The following is a 17,920-nucleotide window of genomic DNA, read 5'->3' on the forward strand; positions in this document are numbered from 1 at the left end:
GATGAACGTCCCTCACCATCACCCCCTTGGTGAGTCTATAGAGGGATCTCTTTGTGGGTCTCAAGCTGCACCGCCTCTTCGTGGGTTAGGGTTAGTATTTCTCACCCTCCTTACAACCAGATTACTGTCTTAATCGGCTGCTTTCAGGTGCTGTTCCAGTTTTCACTTTGGGTTTTCAGGTATACTTTGATTTATGTTATTCTATGTTTGCTCTTAAGATTTGTATCACCTTTGAATCACTTCTTGCTTAACTATTCTTTTTTTATGTTTTTTAATTATTATTCAGCATTCTTTAGTCTTTGCTTTAGTATTCTCTTTGTGTCCTGCAAAAAATTTTTTTCCTTAATTATAAAGTCAGTTCCACCAGTTGTTTATTTCAAAGGACCAACTTTTTATTTTCAACTGCGGTTGGACATATACTTGCCCTTACTAATTCTTTCCACAATTTGGTGAAAAATACAGATCCTTGATGCAGTCAATATTTGGAGCTCAGAAACTACACTTTTACGGACAAGAACACAAATTTAGTCTTAAACCTCTGCAAACAATTGAGTACATCTCATAAATCCTTTGTAATATTAATGTGCTGCTTGTGATTTTGTTGTTATACGTATCTAATCACATGTAGGAACTTTTTTGGAATCATTACATGCAAACTTACAATTGAATTTTCAAGGTGTAAGGGCATAAAGACAGACAAGTGGCTTTACTGTTGATCTCTAAAAGTGTATCTGCTGTGCTGTTTCTAGAGAGGTACAGAGCATTTCCAATAGATCAACTTATTAATGGTAGAGAGTAATAATGAAACAGAAATGGAGTTAAGATATTTGTTATCAAAAGGACCATTTGGCCATCTCAGCATGCAGTTACAAATATGCAACCTCTGGCAGAGCAGAGGAAGAAGCAGAAGGAAAGTCTATGGATTTGAGAAATGGAATATTACACAAAGTTTTTTTTCTATTTACACTAATCCCATTTCTTCAGGGCAGCTATATCCAAAATAGCATCAGTAGGAGATGAGCCGGTAGCAGGAGAAGATGGAGGCAGCCTGCAAGATGCACCGCACATCCTCTTAGAGATTCCTGGTTGAGCTCTTCCTGGTTCAGGGAGATGGAGTCTGCTGGGTGGCTGTTTCGGTTGGAACACATGTCATAAAGGTTTCCAGAGAACTGCATCTTCTTGGATTCCTGGCGAAGAGACTCCCATACAGCTGCCGCTTCCTCTGGACAGCCAACCATCACCGCGTTAGCACAGTCATGAAACTCATCCCAAGACCTGCAGACAGAAAACATCCAAAGGCTAAAACATTGTCCACCTAAGAGCTATGTTGGTCATCTTCACTCAATATTTCTCACTGAGATTTTAATAAATAAATAATTGATTTTACACCCAGTTCACACAGAATAGACATTAATTCTCCAAGAAGCAACCAAACAATAAATCTATTATGTTTATCTATCTATTTGCACATAAATATATCATAGATTATTTTATGTTTCATGCATAAATCTATATACAATATATTCTTGGTTATCTGTAAAGTTGTCTCTTGGTAATTAGGTCTCTCTGTCACATTCTTCAAGTGTTTATATTTTAGAGTTTCTCTTATTTCTCGACTTTTTTCATCCTGTTGTTTATGTTCTCTGAAGTGTTTCCTTATTAGTTACTTCCTTTTCTTTCATTTCTTAGCTTAAAAATAATTTCTGTTAGATTTCCCTCTTTGGCTGGTAATTGGTAGATATCCAGGTTAATCTTTATCTACATAAACTTGTTGTAGTTCCACAGCTTTCCTAGTTTCATCTTACCAAACTTGCTTAGCATTTTCTCTGATTAGGTTTCCTATCCCCATTTGATGTTATTCCTGCACATTTTCACAGAAAAGGAAAAATTCAGACCTTATTTTTACACACATTTTTGTGGGTCAGATTAGTCTGAGCATGAATTATAATGTGTTACCAGTATGACACAAAGTCATAATGTGATGTTGTTATTTAAAGTAATGTCGTTCTTATACTATGCATCAAACAATGTCTAATAGGTAAAAGGAATACCTGAAATAAGTACAAATAGTACTTGGATAACCTGTCACATCACAACTTTGAACATCTACAGTAGCATTATCATATTTTTTAGGACCCTGAACTTTATATGTATTTTTTCAATTTTGGGCGTACACATAGTGTATTCATAATGAGTCCAGAACTTATGTCCAACTACAGCCTTACTTATACCCATGAAATGATGCACAAGCATCATTTTATGGGCATTACCAAGCATCAGTTAAAGCTGAGCAGAAATGCTCCTGGTCTGCATAAAATTGTATCTTTGATCGTGGTATTAACCTGGCTGCTGTTTATTGCACAGACAAAAATAGAATAAATAAAAAAAAAAAGAGAAAAAGAAAGAAAGAGAGTTTGCAGTCGCAGCAGATTCAGTGTCATGTCTGCTAGGAAGTTTGTTGGTCGTGGGCTTGAGCGTGAACATAGGGATGATCCCTTACACTCATCTTCTCGCTCACCCTAGGATAGGGATGGAGTCTGGAGGAGAACTGCCAGTTTCCTCCTGTGAACCCCCTTTTATAACTAAACACTGCAAATATGCTATTAAACGATAGCTATAAGTTAGAAACACGTTCAGCTGTTGTCTGGAACATGTCAGATACGTTGATATGTGTTGGAGATAAGTTCTTGATAAAGTACGCAAAAGTTATGCACAAGTTACTCGTGGGTTTTAGATAAGCTTTCTAAAGACTGTATCTCTTGCCAGATTGTTCCCAATAGTTGAAATAGTGTGAGTTATGAGCTACACACATACAAAAGCATTCTCAAACCATCAGTTCAGGGCTCTTTTGGAGGAGGTTCATACAGTGTACAAACATGCCTTCCAGTGGCTCAGCCACCTTACCTCTTGCTTTACCAGCAAGAGGTGAGGTGGCTGAGCCACTGGAAAGTTCTTAAAATATTTTGGAGCTTGGCCCTGTAATTGAATTTTTGGCATGCAAGAACAGTGACACTCAAGTCCCTTCAAATGTAACTTTCATGAAGTGACTTTTATGTTGGACAACACTCATCAGCCTGGATACTCAACATCAGGGGGAGGTACAGAACATCGCTAAGCTGTTTGACAACACAAAGGTCTACAGGAGGAATTTGCAACAACTACATTGGCATCTTTCAGCAGATAAATTAACTAATTAACCATCCTTTTTCTCGAAAACAACTTACAGTTTTAATGTGAGCAGCCAACAGCCTGTCTACTTTTAAGACCAAACTTATAACTTTTCTTTTTCAAAAAAGCTTGTTGTTGGAGTGGCTCAGGTTATCCTGCTAGTTATAGTGCTATAGGCTTAAGTTGATGGAGGACATAGGGACAACTTTTTCATCACTCTGCTTCAGTGGCGACTGGCTATAAATTCAAAATATACGAATACCAAAAATTAATCAAATGTGTCCTCAGTTATCACACCAGTTTATTTATATGAATGCCAACAACAAAAAACTTTATAAAAACACTATATTAAAAAAAAAGAAACATAATTTCATGTACAGGTTTACTTTTAGCAAATAACGTTTGCCCTTCTGAGGCTTTCTGAAGGCAAATCTTTGTTTTGCATGCTCCAATAGGGTGTAAAAAACCTAAAAAAAAATTTACCTAATAGTTTAAATATATAAAAACTGTTTATTTTCTGAGAATGTGTTTATTTAAGAGAAACTCTGCCATTAACAAAAACCTAGAACAAGGAGACTATACTATATTATTTTCCATGTGAATCCCAGATTATTCATGTTACTTTGCCTTTTCTAAAAAGTGCTTTAAATCAGTCACACTTGTCTTAATCCATGCTAGGAAAAAGAGTCAGGGAAAGCAGAATAAAGGGCTAGCCTTGCTGCATGCAGTTAGCCAAGCCTTGTAGCTAAACTAGGTCCTGGAAAAAGTGTACTGTCTCCATCTGTCTTTGAACTGCTGATTAATTTAGATGTTTGGCTGATCAGGTCAAAACGGTTTCACCTCCAGCTTCTCTTGCTTTAAGGGACTTCACTTAATTAAATTGTTCTTGCTCCATTTAATTTCTTGCTCTCACCAATAATCGTCTCCAACTTCCACAACTCAACTTGTCAGTTTGAATTGTAGAGGAGCTATTGCGCATGTACAACTTTTAACAAAAATCAATGGCCAAAGATTTTTGCACCCCAGGGCAGAAATACAACTAATGATAATAATTAATAATAACTGAGCTTTATTAATCTCGCACTGGAGAAATTCAACTCTGCATTTAACCCATCCCCTTGGGAAGCATTGGGCTGCCACTGTGTGGCACCCGGGGAGCAGTGTCGGGTTAAGGGTCTTGCTCAGGGGCCCAGAGTGCATGCTGTGGGGATCGAACCGGGTAATTGGAACCTTCTCAGCGCACAAGCACACTGCTCTAAACACTAGGTCAACACTCCCCCCCATAGGATACGTCACCAATCCAATGACGAACCTGATTTACCATAAAGAAGCTTAATGTTTTGGCAGGAATGAACAAGATCAGAATTACTCATATCATCCAAGAGGCAACCTGGTGGAGAGGTGTAACAGGACTGTGTTAGACATGATTGGTACTTTGGCTGAACAAGAAAAGTTACATAGGAAGGACTTTGTCAACATATATTAGCGTATAATTGCATGAAAACGACATGACTGGATTTTCACCATATGAGCTGATGTTTGGATGTCAACCTTGATTCTCTTATTTGTGGCCTTTTGCTGCGTAAATCCAGACAGAATCACTCTGAATATGTTCAGAGGCTAAGAACACACTTGCAGTTACCTGTTAGCTTCCGAAAATACAAAAAAATTACTAAAAACAAGATCTGTTTCAACTGCAAGGTTTCAGCATCAGAGCTTCAAGTGAAAGATCAAGTACTAGTTCAAAATGTGAGACTAAGAGGAAAACATAAAATTGACTGATAAATGGAGATCAGATTGGTAAAGAAAGGTCTTAACTTACCTGTATAGACAGTGAAACATGAACATGCAGATAAATCGCTTAGAACTCTTCATAGATATCTGGCTTTACTCTGTGGATACTTTTCTCAAATCTAACCAGCACCTGAGAAAAGACCTGTTAAACATATCTTACGATTTATAAATCGAGAAGACGACAATTTACAATCTGATCTCCAGCTGGTTCTCTGTCCTCTGGGACTATAGTGTCTGGGACTCTATGGGCGGCACCTATCACATCTTGTTTGATAGCCTACCGACTGCGATCAACCTCGTTCTCTGGGCACGGACTGAACTATAAAAAAACAGGTTAGTGACTCACGCCTTCACAATCATCCTCTGTTACATTAACATGGTCAATAACCTGTGTTTCCTCCTGAAGAGGTTCCTGCCTTAGCTGTCCTTGCTGTTACTGCAGATCTGTTGTTTTTAAATAAAGGCTTGAGATATCTGAGTGTCTGTCTGCCTTGATCACTGGGTCCTCTGTTCCGAATCTTGATATTAGTACCAGAAGTTGAACCTGCAGTAGACATGCAATTGCTTCCCAAAACACACAATGCCTTATGATAAAAGCAGATGCTGCCATGCACTTGTAGCCAGCTTCACTGCTCACATCTGTGCTGTACTTGTGACACACACAACAGAGAAATTGCTTGTAACTTGATGACATTCAACCCAGTCATCAAAACTGACGATTCCTCTTCTAGCGGTGGCAAGCGCCTCTGGTAGGACCTATTAATTATTTCCCTCTACTAGACACATTGATTTGCATCTCTGTTGGTTTTCCTCATTACTGGAACAAATGAACTCTGTGCTTTTTTACAAATAAGGATTGCATTGGGGAAAACGGATAACAAAAGACTACATTGGGAGAAAGTGGAGAAAAAGGATCATATAAAAAGAAAAATAACTGGGTGTTTTTTTTTCAGATAAAAAATAGACAACAACCTCAAATGTATATACATATATATTTTTGCTTTCTTTTTTTATTATTGTTATTTCCTGGCCCTTACTTTTTGTATTTTGTTAATTTTATATTCATTGTTTTTCAAATTAGTTATTAACTTTACTACAATTCCATAAAACCTTGGCCCGCTGAATCAAACCCCTACAGATCCATGCTACCTCCCCTTCAAGTAAGCAAATCAATCAGTCATCAGTTGTAATCAACCATCTCCCTTATGCAGTTATTAGGTTTCCAGATTCTTTGTAAATAAACCGTTAAAATGCACTGGTTTTCCGTGTGATTCTGCATGTGGGTCAAAAAACTACAAATCCACATTACAAAACACGTGCATGCATGCATGCTTGGTGTGAACCATTGCTGCAGACTCACAGACACAATGTAAGCAAACAAACTATAGTTAATTCTTTAATTATTAATTATTGTTATGAAGCAATTTAACCCTAATTTCTCTGTAAAGAAAATTAAAGAACACAAAAGATCTGAAATAACTCAGACATTAAAAACAGATAACAGAATTTACATACATATGTCCTAGTTTAACAATAACCAAGAGAAGATTTAAAAACTTGACATGCTCCTATACACAAGGGGATATTCATGGTATTCATTGTCTTTCACTTATCAGGGACCGGGTCATGGGCCCCAGACACAGTAGACTGCTAGCTTTACTAGGGTAGCTTGAGCTATTCCAATGACATCTGGGAGACAAAGTCCCTCCAGTGAGTCATGGGCCATCCCCCGGGCCTCCTCTCGGTGGGAAATGCCTCGAACATCTCCCGAGGGATGTGTCCAGGAACCACCTGAAAAAGATGTCCCAGCCATCTCAGCTGATTCCTTTCAATGCGGAGAAGCGACTCTACTTGCAGCTTCTCCTAAATCACCAAGCTCCTCAACCTATATGTAAAGTGAGTGACCAGATACCCTCAGGAGAAGGCTAATTTCAGCCACTTGTATCCGACAGTTTGTTCCTTTGTTTATGGTCCAGATTTCATGACCAGACGTCAGGGTAGAAATGTAGCCTTACTGGTCAATCGAGAGCTTTTTCTTTTGAGTCAACTTTTGATCAACTCATTCTTCAAACAGACAGCATCCCTTGCTGCCACTATCCACTATCAGGCTCCAGAGGTGTCACCGCAACAAGCACATCAGACCATACAGCCACAGCTACGGGCAGCTGCATTGAAGACAGACACACATAACACTGTACACTCAGACTCCATGTCCCCAGCCTCACCGGGATCTAAGGAAAGCCCTCAAAGAGATAGTACTAAAATATGTCCCTGATTAAGGGCTTTGTCTGATGTACCCAGCATACCTTTCTTGCCAGCCTGGTTTGTCCTGTTTCCTCCTCCTCCAGCATATCCAACTCACCACCAGATGTTGATCAGTGAACAGCACTGCACCTTCACTCAAGTGTCCAAAAGATGGGGGGCAGCTTGTGTTGTTTGATGCAAAACAAAGTGTAAAGCCACATGCTGCTAGTAAACTGTGCTGTAAAGGCAGAGATATACTTGCACATTGTGTGGTCGCACTGGTCTGTGCATGCTGTGCACCAGCCCATAGATGTTCTGTACACATTTATAATTGACATGGATGTAGTAGTTGCAGTACTTGCAAAAACATCAGTCATCAACATAACAAGAGGAAATAAGGAAAAAAGATAAGACAAAGTTGACATACCACTTCCAAAATGGCCAACGACAGTACTATTTAAGAAATTATGATTATTGAAGAATAGTAGGTGCGTTTATAGCAGCAACACAGAAATAGGAATATAACAGTAGGTTTAGCTGTTGTACACAGACGATGGGAAAACGAGCCCGGCCTCCAACACCACTGCCTTTCATTGGTGTTATACTAAATTATAAATAAAATGGCTGCCAATAAAAACACTGGATCCTGTTTGTGGACTTCAGCTCAGCCTTCAATGCCACCAACCCAGACAGTTTACAGCAAAAGCTCATCTAGCTCACCGTGAATCGCCGGCTTTCTTACTGAGCCACACCGGTGAGTGAGACTGGGGAGCATCTTCTCCAGCACAAACACTATCAACACTGAAGCCCCTTATGGATGTGTTCTCTCACTCATATTTTTATCTTTGTACACAAACGACTGAGCCTTTGCAGATGCTTCAATAAAACTCCTTAAGTTTAGAGACTACACTACTGTCTACAGTACGAACCAGCATAGTAACCTGTCTGCATACAAATTAGAAGGGAATCCGCTAGTCTACAGGTGCAGTCAGAACCACATTAAGTTGAACTTCTTAAGTTCTTTCTATCCAGCAATTGCACAGGTCTAAAGTAATGAGATACGCAGGTAGGATGTCTGCAAACCCAACAGATGCTGAACACAAACTCTTTGGACTTTTACAATAAGCAGCATTCAGTACTTCATTGTCCACTTATGTGGAACAAACTCCCAGAAGACCGTTATAGTGGCATGACCCTACTGTATGCTCTTTTTATTCAAGATCAACAACCCATTAATTTATAGCTGCCTTTGACAGGTTTATTTAAATAAAATTTAAAAAAAAGAAACATAATTAACTTCAGTCTGTAGTGAAACATTTCTTCAGGATAGAATGAAACAGCATAGGAAAGTGAAATATTTTATTGCACCACATTGGGGCTAATACACAATGAAAGCGTATACAGTAGGTACTTACAAGGCTATAAAAAAATAGTTGAAACATTTTACTTGCCTTTATTATTCCACCGCAGTGTAATGTTTATTTATTTTCGTAGATGTATAGATAGATAAGAGGGGAAGAAAAGTCGATTTTTTTTTTGTTCCACTGACCTCAAACCCTCACATTTGCAGAGAAAAACATAAGCCTTTAATTGGCTGCAAATCTTTACCATTATCATGATGGGGTTGGATAAAATATCTCTAAGGGGAGTTAATGACCAGAAGAAGTCAAAAGAGCAGGAAAGCAAAAATAGTCTGTCACCTCAAAAATATTTATAACATTACAAAAGCTTTTTTTTTATTAGCAGAAGCAACCTACATGTCTTTAATTTTTTCACATAACAAGTTGGGTGTTTGCTGCATATTTACACATTTTTACACACAAAACAGAGTAAAATAAAAGAAGAAAACAAATAAAAAAATAGACATGCAAATAATCTAAGAGCACTTTCTAAAATTTTTAGAAAGATTGCAGTTATGTGCAGTAGATCCATCAATCAACGCTCTAAGCATAATTAATGAAAGAAGCAAGAGGCTGGAATCTGTGAACACGACTAATCTTTTCTTATAGAGGACCACAAGTTTGTAGAAGAGTTTAGTTGATTAACCATGCCTAAAGAATGCTAAAGGATGAGGTAAAATATGTGAAATGGTAGGGTTAGGGTTTTAAGAAGGATAGGAAACACAGTGATGGGGTTTTGAGTAAAATTCTATAATCTATAATCATCTATTAAAGCATCAAGACTTTAGCCAAGAACTTCTCTATTGTATGAACAATTAAATCTTTCTCATTGTTCTCCCCTTAAAGTCAAACTGCTCCCTCGACAATTCCTTTAATTGTACTTCTGCAATAATTCAGATCTTTACATTTTTCCAGCAGCATTTTAATTTATCACCACAATCCATAAAGTAAAGAACGGTTCTGGTGAAAAAAATATAGATGGGAAACGCACTTGGATACCTCCAAGTATTTTATCGTTGATGGTCTTAAACTATCTCTATTGAGCAAAGTCATTCACTTGGTCTGCATCACAAAATCTTTTATCTTCTTCATTTTACACTCTACTTGGTGCCGGACATCTGTGCGTAATCAAACACAGCACACAGACACATAGCCATACAAACATTTTCCTCAGACTTAAGCTCACATCTGTTGTCTTATTGTCGCACAGGCATATTTTTTCAAGTAATCGGCTCACCCTGATTGTGCACATACCTCCACCTCTGCACAAGCATCTTTACAAAATTTAACAGCAGCTGGCAAACATGAGCTCCCCTGATGAGACTGCATGTGTGCGTGGTGGCTTTTATCCAAGACTTGAACACCCCTGTGGTCCACCTACATCACAAGCTGCTGCAGGAGGAGGGCAACTGTTTACCTGAGTGGTGCGAGGAGGCATCTGGCTTTTGTCTGTGGAGCTGTAAGGGTGCAGACAAAGTGTTTTCAAGGGGAAGACTGATGGAATCGCATTCAGCCGGGAATGTTTTTCCTATCTGCGGCTCTGAGATGTTTCCTATTTCTGAGGTTTGTGCGGACAGACACAGGTGTATGCAGAGACAGCAGAAACACAGTGAGGACACTGACAGACAAGCAGCTGCTTTCACAGTTATAAAGCCTCCTGAGAGAACGTCTGTTCTACTGCAAGCCTGCTGCTGCTGACATCCAAAACTGCTCAAAGTTTGCCTTTTTGATAGGTTCTTATTGTTTGTTATATCACCTCTATCTTTTATAGCTCTATGTCAAAGCATAGAGTTAACATTTGTTGCACACCAGCTACACAATGGTGTAACGAGATGATAAAGAAAAATCAGAAAACATTTCAAACTGTACAGAATGTTCTGCTCCACTGAGACAATCTAGAATATGAGAGTCAGATGTGTGTGACGGGAATATATCACAGCTCAGTTTTTAAGCTTCAAAAGAATCTAAAAATTTTAAATTTTATAAAAAGCCTTGACTGCAAGCAGAATCCTCACAGCATTTGTTTATTCAAAAGCACATAAAAATCCCTCTTGTACCACTGCCCCTACAATACCGTACCAAAAAAGGCTGATACCCACCCAAAACGAGTTGAGACCACCCCAAAATTGGTCGGCCAATCAATAAAGTGGTTTAAAGCGAGACATATAGCTGTGACGAAAGCAAGTGGTGGCGACACCACAGCTAAACCAAAATAAAAATGTAAAGAGGAGGCATGCATAGTTGCTGCTATCACATCTGTTTTATCAGATTCCTCAATTTCATCTCTGAAAGAAAAAACACACGACTATAACAGCAGTAGCTGGTTGTGGTTTCTCATGGCGTCTGTAGACATTTTCATTTGTAACAGTAATTGGTTAAAACCAAACTTTGGTATATAGGCAGTAGTTATTGTTTTGCTCTGTCACATTGGAAAGTTCTGTCAGATTCAAACTATAGAACTAGACAGAGAGTGCTACATTTAAATATTCTTTAAACAAAAAAAAAATGTTTGCAACTCCTCAGGGTAACATTTTGGGACTTCAATAGTTTAACACTGACTATTCTAATACAAATAGGTTCTGTAACTTTTCAGGTAAATATTTATTCTTTTCTTTATGCACTATCATCAAAGTCTGAAGCTCAACTGAATTATCTTCAATAAACCAAACAAAACAAAGAAGGTGTTTGTATGTTCTCTGTACCCTACTTTACATAATATTCTTATCGCTCTCTTCTGTAACAAAAACAATGGTCTAATAAATTATAAAGTAGAGTTACTACAATCTGTCACACCAGGTTATTTTATATGTTATAAAAGGGAAGTCCATTGGGGTTTACCTTTCCTCTATATATATATCCACAACCTGTTTAGGTTTAAAGTTAGGAAAAGGGGAGCTGACAGACTTCTACCTTCAGATCGGGGTTTTGGAGCACTATTTGCAAAACTGGAAAAAAGGTGCCACAGACAGACAGATCAAACAAAACCATAATGGTGACATATCTTTACCCATTGCCATTTGCTGCAATTATTCGAAAAAGGAAGAAACTCAAGACAACTATCAGTCATGCTAGTCTCACTTCGTGAGGTATCAGTATCCATTAACAATGTGAGGAATCAGCCCAGACTTGAATGGGAAGACCTGGTCAATGACCTGACGAGAGCTACACTCACAGTGTCCAAGGTTACCATCGGTAAAACACTACCGCATCATGGATTAAAACCTTTCTGCACCTGCAAGGTCCCCCTTTAAATTCCCTTTCATTCATACATCCTTCAAAGAAACTCCATAAAGCAGAGTGATTACTCTGTTCAAGGTTTTTGGATTAAGGAATATTTTGAAAAATAAAAATAAAACAACCTTTGGTCTCCGAAGCGCAGCGTGAATTGAAAGAGGTGGAGGGATGAAAAGAGTGCAGATATTCTTGGTAAAGAGTTTGACAGAGCTTTCATGTTAAATCTGACAGTTCAGCTGCTGTGGCCTTCATAGAGGTAAAAGGGTTGTCATACTTTAAGTATAAAAAACAAATTCTCAGTTTATTTTAATTCAAACAGAACATTTGATCTACATTTTTTCACATCAGTATGACAGTGCTGAAAAGGTAGGTTTTAAATATATATTCATACAGGCTACACCTAATTCATGGTGCATTTAAAAGCATAATAACATAAATAACTATTATGACTAAAAACCTTTGCGCTAAATAAATTGATGTGTTAAGTAGTGATGGATGCTGAATTTTGAATGTTATTGGATCTTTATCTGCTTAAACCGCTACCTCCCTTAAGAGTTGTGAAGCTGAAAGGGACTTTAAACTGAGGCAGGAATTGAAATGGGGAGTAAGGCGGTGAGGTACAACAAAAGCATGAATGGCCTTATCAAAATCGGCAGGGAATAGCAAAATAAAAAGCAAATAGAGGTGCTGCACAGGGAGAAGGCTGAGTAAAAGAAAACTCGACCTTGTATAGGTAGCTTTTCTGACAAAATCTTTTTTTAGAAATCAGCAGACCTCTGCCTTTATTTGCACGACTGTAGCCAAGAAAAGAAAAAATATATTTTAATCTTTTCTGCTGTTCATACAGTAAAGTTTAATAAAGGTTATTATTTTTATTTTATTTGACACCCTGATATTTTAACAGGATATTTTAAAGTCCTTTTTTTTAATAACTACTTTATCCAATTGGTTCTTAAGATTATTTGACTCTACTGCTTAGTTTTTATGCTGTCTGAGACAGGACTCAGGTTTCAAAAACCTACAACGAAGCGATAGAGTTGATTCCTTCCTGCCATCATAATCCTCATGGCCATGCAGGGGACCAAGACAACCCGCTTGGGGAGCCAAGCTAACAATTGACGACTTCCCCCTTTACAGAGACATAAACTAGTATCAGGTATTGCAGGCTAACAACAACCTCAAACAACTCCCTATTCCTAAGCAGCGGACCGGCTCGTCCAGTTCAATTTGCATGTTTTCTAAGCCAAAACAAGGGTTTGTTTCGGTTACTCTATGCAGCTTGGAACTCAATGCTAATTTAGACATTTTAAATTGAAAAAGCTTCCTGGATGGGAAGCGAAACATCTTCAAACTTGGAAAACAAGATCCAGTGGATTGTTTTTTAACTTCTTTGGAATAAGGCCACATATACAGTTCAGTGGTATTGATCAAAGCATATTCATGTGTCCAATCAAAGTCCAGGCTTAAATACAAAGGAGAAACTACAGCGAGACTTGGAAATCACAGCTGCACACCAACCGATAAGGTCTTCAGATGTCCAAACATGCACAGTAGTGTTATTGTCTAAGTGCTTGTAAACATCTCTGTAAGATATATATTTTAGCTTATGACTTTGATAGGACAAAACCTTCAAAGAATGATGAAAATACATGCCTTTACTAAACACACTGATTTTAATCTCACTGTCTGCCTAAATCCACTATTTTGCATACTTCCAGCATTTAGAAATCATTGAAAATGTTTAGAATACAATAGATTTCTGAATCATGACATTTTGTGCCCAAGTAAACTTTTAAGAGGACCAGACACAGAATAAGTGGCTGAGATCTCGCAAGAGCTGTTTGCGAGATCTCATTTCATCGGGTTCAACGGCTCGGAGGTAAGAAACCTGTCCTAGACCAATCGTAGCTAAATTTAAACACTATAAACAAAAAGAGCAGGTCAGAAGTTGGGCCAGAGGGCTGAGAGAAACGGATTTCAGTGTTAATGACCAGTTTCTAAAGGAAATCCAAGATCGTAGGCGAGTGCTATTCCCAATCAGGAAGAAATACATTACTGAAGGCGTCAGAGCTACAGTAGCAGTTGACAACTTAATATTAACGGTCAGTTGTTCAGGGATTAGAAGATCACTCCTTGGCTTTATTAGATGCACAACAGGTGGATTTAAAGCATGTGACACTTGATAAAAGTGGTTAGAATCGAACACTGTGATAAATTAAATCAAGAGCATGTTGGCTCTCTGTTTTCCTTTAACTTATTCGCCTGCTTCTTCTCTGTGAACCAGACAATCACAAGCACATTGTTTGATGCTGCCTGGGTCTATTTATAACAATTTCTTCAGGGGCATGTACTTTTCCCCCTATCTCAGTCCTGGTCCATTTCGTCCCCTGGAGTGGGTTTCGTCCGGGGTGAGTGGTTCTGCTTGGTTTGTGCGGGCTGGCTAACCACAGTATTATTTTTATTTTTTTCCAGGACAGTCATGAGGTTTGATGGACGAGTTGGGGGGGCACCCCTCTCCGGATGGGCTCTTGGGCAGTGGGGGTGCTTAATGGAGTCAGTGGGGGAGCTGGTTCCCTGGGTGTGCAGTAGCCCCCCAGTCATTTTCTCCCCATCCCAAGACTCCTCCCCCTGCCTGCTCCATCACACTGCCACACATGTAGGACCTTTGGAAGGGGGTCGTTACTGGAGGGTCCCACCTTCTGATGACGTCCCTCATTCCAAGTTTATTTTGCATTTTAGATACTTTTATTCACAACATTTTTACAACACACACCTATGTTGGTTGGTCAGGGTATGGGGTGTGGACCAGCTACCTTCCAAAGTGGGGGTGGACTGTGCCGGTCACCCTTTTTAGTACTCCCAGTTTTAATCACATTCAAGAACAACATGCAACAACACAACATTTGAGCGGGCGTAGGGAGGATAGGGGTCTTTCGTACATCCCCATTCTCCAGGTGACACCTGGAGAATGGGGATGTACGAACGATCGTCTAGTCTGGGTTGGGGATGGGGGGTCAGGTCAGAAGCAGGAACTTTGGGTCATCACAACCACTATTGAGCTTTTTTCCTTTGGATAAACTTTACATGCACAGGTGCACACCCACAAACAACTACAGGTGCTTGGCTCCAGGTGCTTCCATACAGAAAGCCCTTATTCTTATATTCAGCTACCACACTATACACGTCAGATTAAATAATACTACTTATAGTTCAGCGATGGTATCAAGGTCCTACTTTATTGTATCTCTTATACTATATCCGTTGGTTGTACTGTTCGTTTTACATCTCTTTGCAAGTGATGAAACAGACAGAAGACGTTTTATCATTGTCTCCCTTTTATCTCCTTTCTATCATCTTTTCTCCTTTTTCCTGTTTTTCCTTTCCTGTTCTTCTTTCCCAACACATTGTCCATATAATCTGTAATACTCCCTGCATGAATTATAATAAAGCTATTTACATGCATAAATCAAGCGGAACACTATGGCGAAAGCTGTACTGCTCCACATTGGCATTAAGACAATTACTCTTATTGCAACATTGCCAGACAGGACACTGTAAAAAAACAACAAAAAAACAAGAGAACTTTTAAAACCTGTAAGCAAATATACCATAGCATCAAACTAATCAGTTCAATTTACTGATAACAGAAAGTAAAGTAGTTTCTATTTTCCCCTTTAAACTTCCATAAGACATAGCAAAAGGTTTCTGTTTAATTCGGTCTCATCCTTTTTTTTCCTCATTTCGTTTAGCCTAAAATATTTCCTTTTCACCTCACCGGATCCACAGTGAACGTTTGCAGCTGCATTATGCCTATTGTGAGCATAAGGAATAAAAGCACTGCACTCCTGGGACAACTCTGACAATGAAGCAGCCTTGGCCTAGATGCAAATCATAGCCTCTTATTCACAGAGCTTTTGTGTACAAAAAAATGGATCGGGTGTGCCTACGTTTGTGGATCTTTAGAGGGGAGATACTTTCTCATTAGGTGGCTCTGATAGAAGTGCTAAAGCCATGTTCCTGAGAGGAAAAAGGCAGGGATGGAAAACGTAGAGGGATGGGGCAAGGTGGAGGAGAATAATAGATGAATAAGACAAGGACAAGGTGTGTATGTAGACATGAGAATTTATTGTTTGTGTGTTATGCGTCTGCACATTAAGCAACTCACACCAAGGTGGCTGAGCTGCCGGATTAGTAGTTTAATTGGGACCTCAAGGAATAGAGGAGACTTAACAACAGTGGAGTGGTAGCAGAATTGGGCTGCAGGGCCACAGTGACACAGACACATAGTTACACAAGTTGTTATTGTGAGGAAAGTGTCTTTAACCAGCTCTGTTCTCCCAGTTTTAATCAGATGTCACCATTAAGCCATGCTTTGTTTCTAAAGTGGTGACAGTAAAAGTGTTTTTAATACTCACTAATCCACAAAGAGATAAATCAGAAATGAAACCGATGCAGTAGAAACAGCTGAAAGAGAGCACCCGCAATGAGATGTCTCCTCATGCACATGGCCTATGTGAAAAAACGTTGCATTAATCACCTCCTCATGAAAAAGAAATAATTTTGCAAGAGTGAGATGGAAAGTTTACAAGATTAAAATACAACAAAGCTTTGGAGATGATTTAGCAGTGTGAAAGACATGTCATTTTGTTGAGATTTTCAATAAGTGACCAAAATGAACAAGGCTAGAGATTAGTACATTAAATACATAGAGAAGCAACTCTGAGGAGGTTTGGATATGATATATATTTAAAAAAAAAAAGGATCAGTGGACACCATCCAGTTCATTATATCTCAACACCTTAGACGTAGTAGACTTTATAACTATGAATGACTTTCTAACTATTATAAATGGACCGAAAACACTCGGTATTTGTTGAACTGCACTATGCTGAGATATGACTCTTCTGTATGACTTGATGACAGATCTGTTACTCTGGAAAAAATAGGTGACTGCATGTAACTCTATTCCCAGTATGCTTTGGTTTTGCTGTTAAAATGTTGCAGTTAGCAGTTTGGCTAAAGTATTTTTCACCCCCTATAGATTCAAGCAAGCACATAAAAATCCACACACTCATAGGACAAGATCCACACATGCAGAGCCAAATTCATGCAAGCACAAAAAGAACCCCACACGTACAGGACAAGATCCACACATGCACAGAATGATTCACGCAAACACATAAGATCCACACATGCAAAGCACAAGATTCACCATAATATTTCTGGTCCATAAACAATTATAAATTAAATTACAAAGTAGTAGTGGTCTTTAAACTTTATTAAATTTGTGTGTGGATTTTTGAGAATATTCCCTGAAGTGGCTCGATACACAAAGGAAATTCTTTAAAAAGGGAATGGTTTGCCACCAATCACAAAGCTCCCTTGTATAAGCCAACCACAAGTACTCCACGTGGGATAACTTGCACCCAGACTGCACATCCTCTATCACCCCTCCACTCCGTACAGTACGTTGTGTGGAGCACTAGCACACTCATTTTAATCAATGAGAACTGTTCCACATCCACCGCTACTCCTCCGCACGTCACCGTCCATGTACGTCTTCACCGTCAAAATATGGAGCCGAGCTATTGCAATCGCACCAAACGAAAAGAACATAGAGATAATCCGGTTTGTCAAATTAAAACATGGTAAAGATAGCTCTGTAACTACAAATTGGAGGACAATTCTTAAATATTCCCCAAAACTTTTGTGCTTTTCCAATGTTAGAGGTGGCCAACCCTCATTATGGTCAACCCACGGGACCCCAAGATAATGACCCACTAGATCATAGACCCAATATTCTTGTGTATAGGCCATGGACAGATGCAGAGATGCAGACTGCCTATCAAGGTTTAACTCCAGCCAGACAGAACCCAGTTAAATGGTCCGAGGATGTTAAAAATAGATTGAGAAAATTCATGGCAGAAACAGGAAAGCCATGGCCAGAAAAAGAACAAGATGACATTGACCCGTTAACTAAGTGGATGCTGAAGCTTTTCAGCGACAAAACTGTTCGGAAAGCATGTAATCTGCCTAGTGCTCCTTTTGCCATGGGCAGAAAAAGAACAAGATGACATTGA

At 38.9% G+C, this 17,920-nt stretch overlaps 1 protein-coding gene across 3 annotated transcripts in view; it reads right to left on the reverse strand.

Moving 5' to 3' along the window:
• Positions 1–388: 388 nt before the first annotated feature.
• The window catches only part of LOC107100265 (neuritin-like protein), a 94,841-nt gene continuing 77,309 nt past the window's right edge, over positions 389–17,920 (reverse strand). For all 3 annotated transcript variants that reach the window (XM_015398689.1, XM_015398688.1, XM_015398690.1), the window contains exon 3: positions 389–1,275. In XM_015398689.1, the coding sequence (XP_015254175.1) occupies positions 990–1,275 (286 nt within the window). In that variant the 3' untranslated portion in view covers positions 389–989. The remainder of the gene's footprint in view (positions 1,276–17,920) is intronic.

Source organism: Cyprinodon variegatus, unplaced genomic scaffold (genome assembly GCF_000732505.1).
Source record: "Cyprinodon variegatus isolate N-32 unplaced genomic scaffold, C_variegatus-1.0 Scaffold952, whole genome shotgun sequence".
Classification (NCBI taxonomy): domain Eukaryota; kingdom Metazoa; phylum Chordata; class Actinopteri; order Cyprinodontiformes; family Cyprinodontidae; genus Cyprinodon; species Cyprinodon variegatus.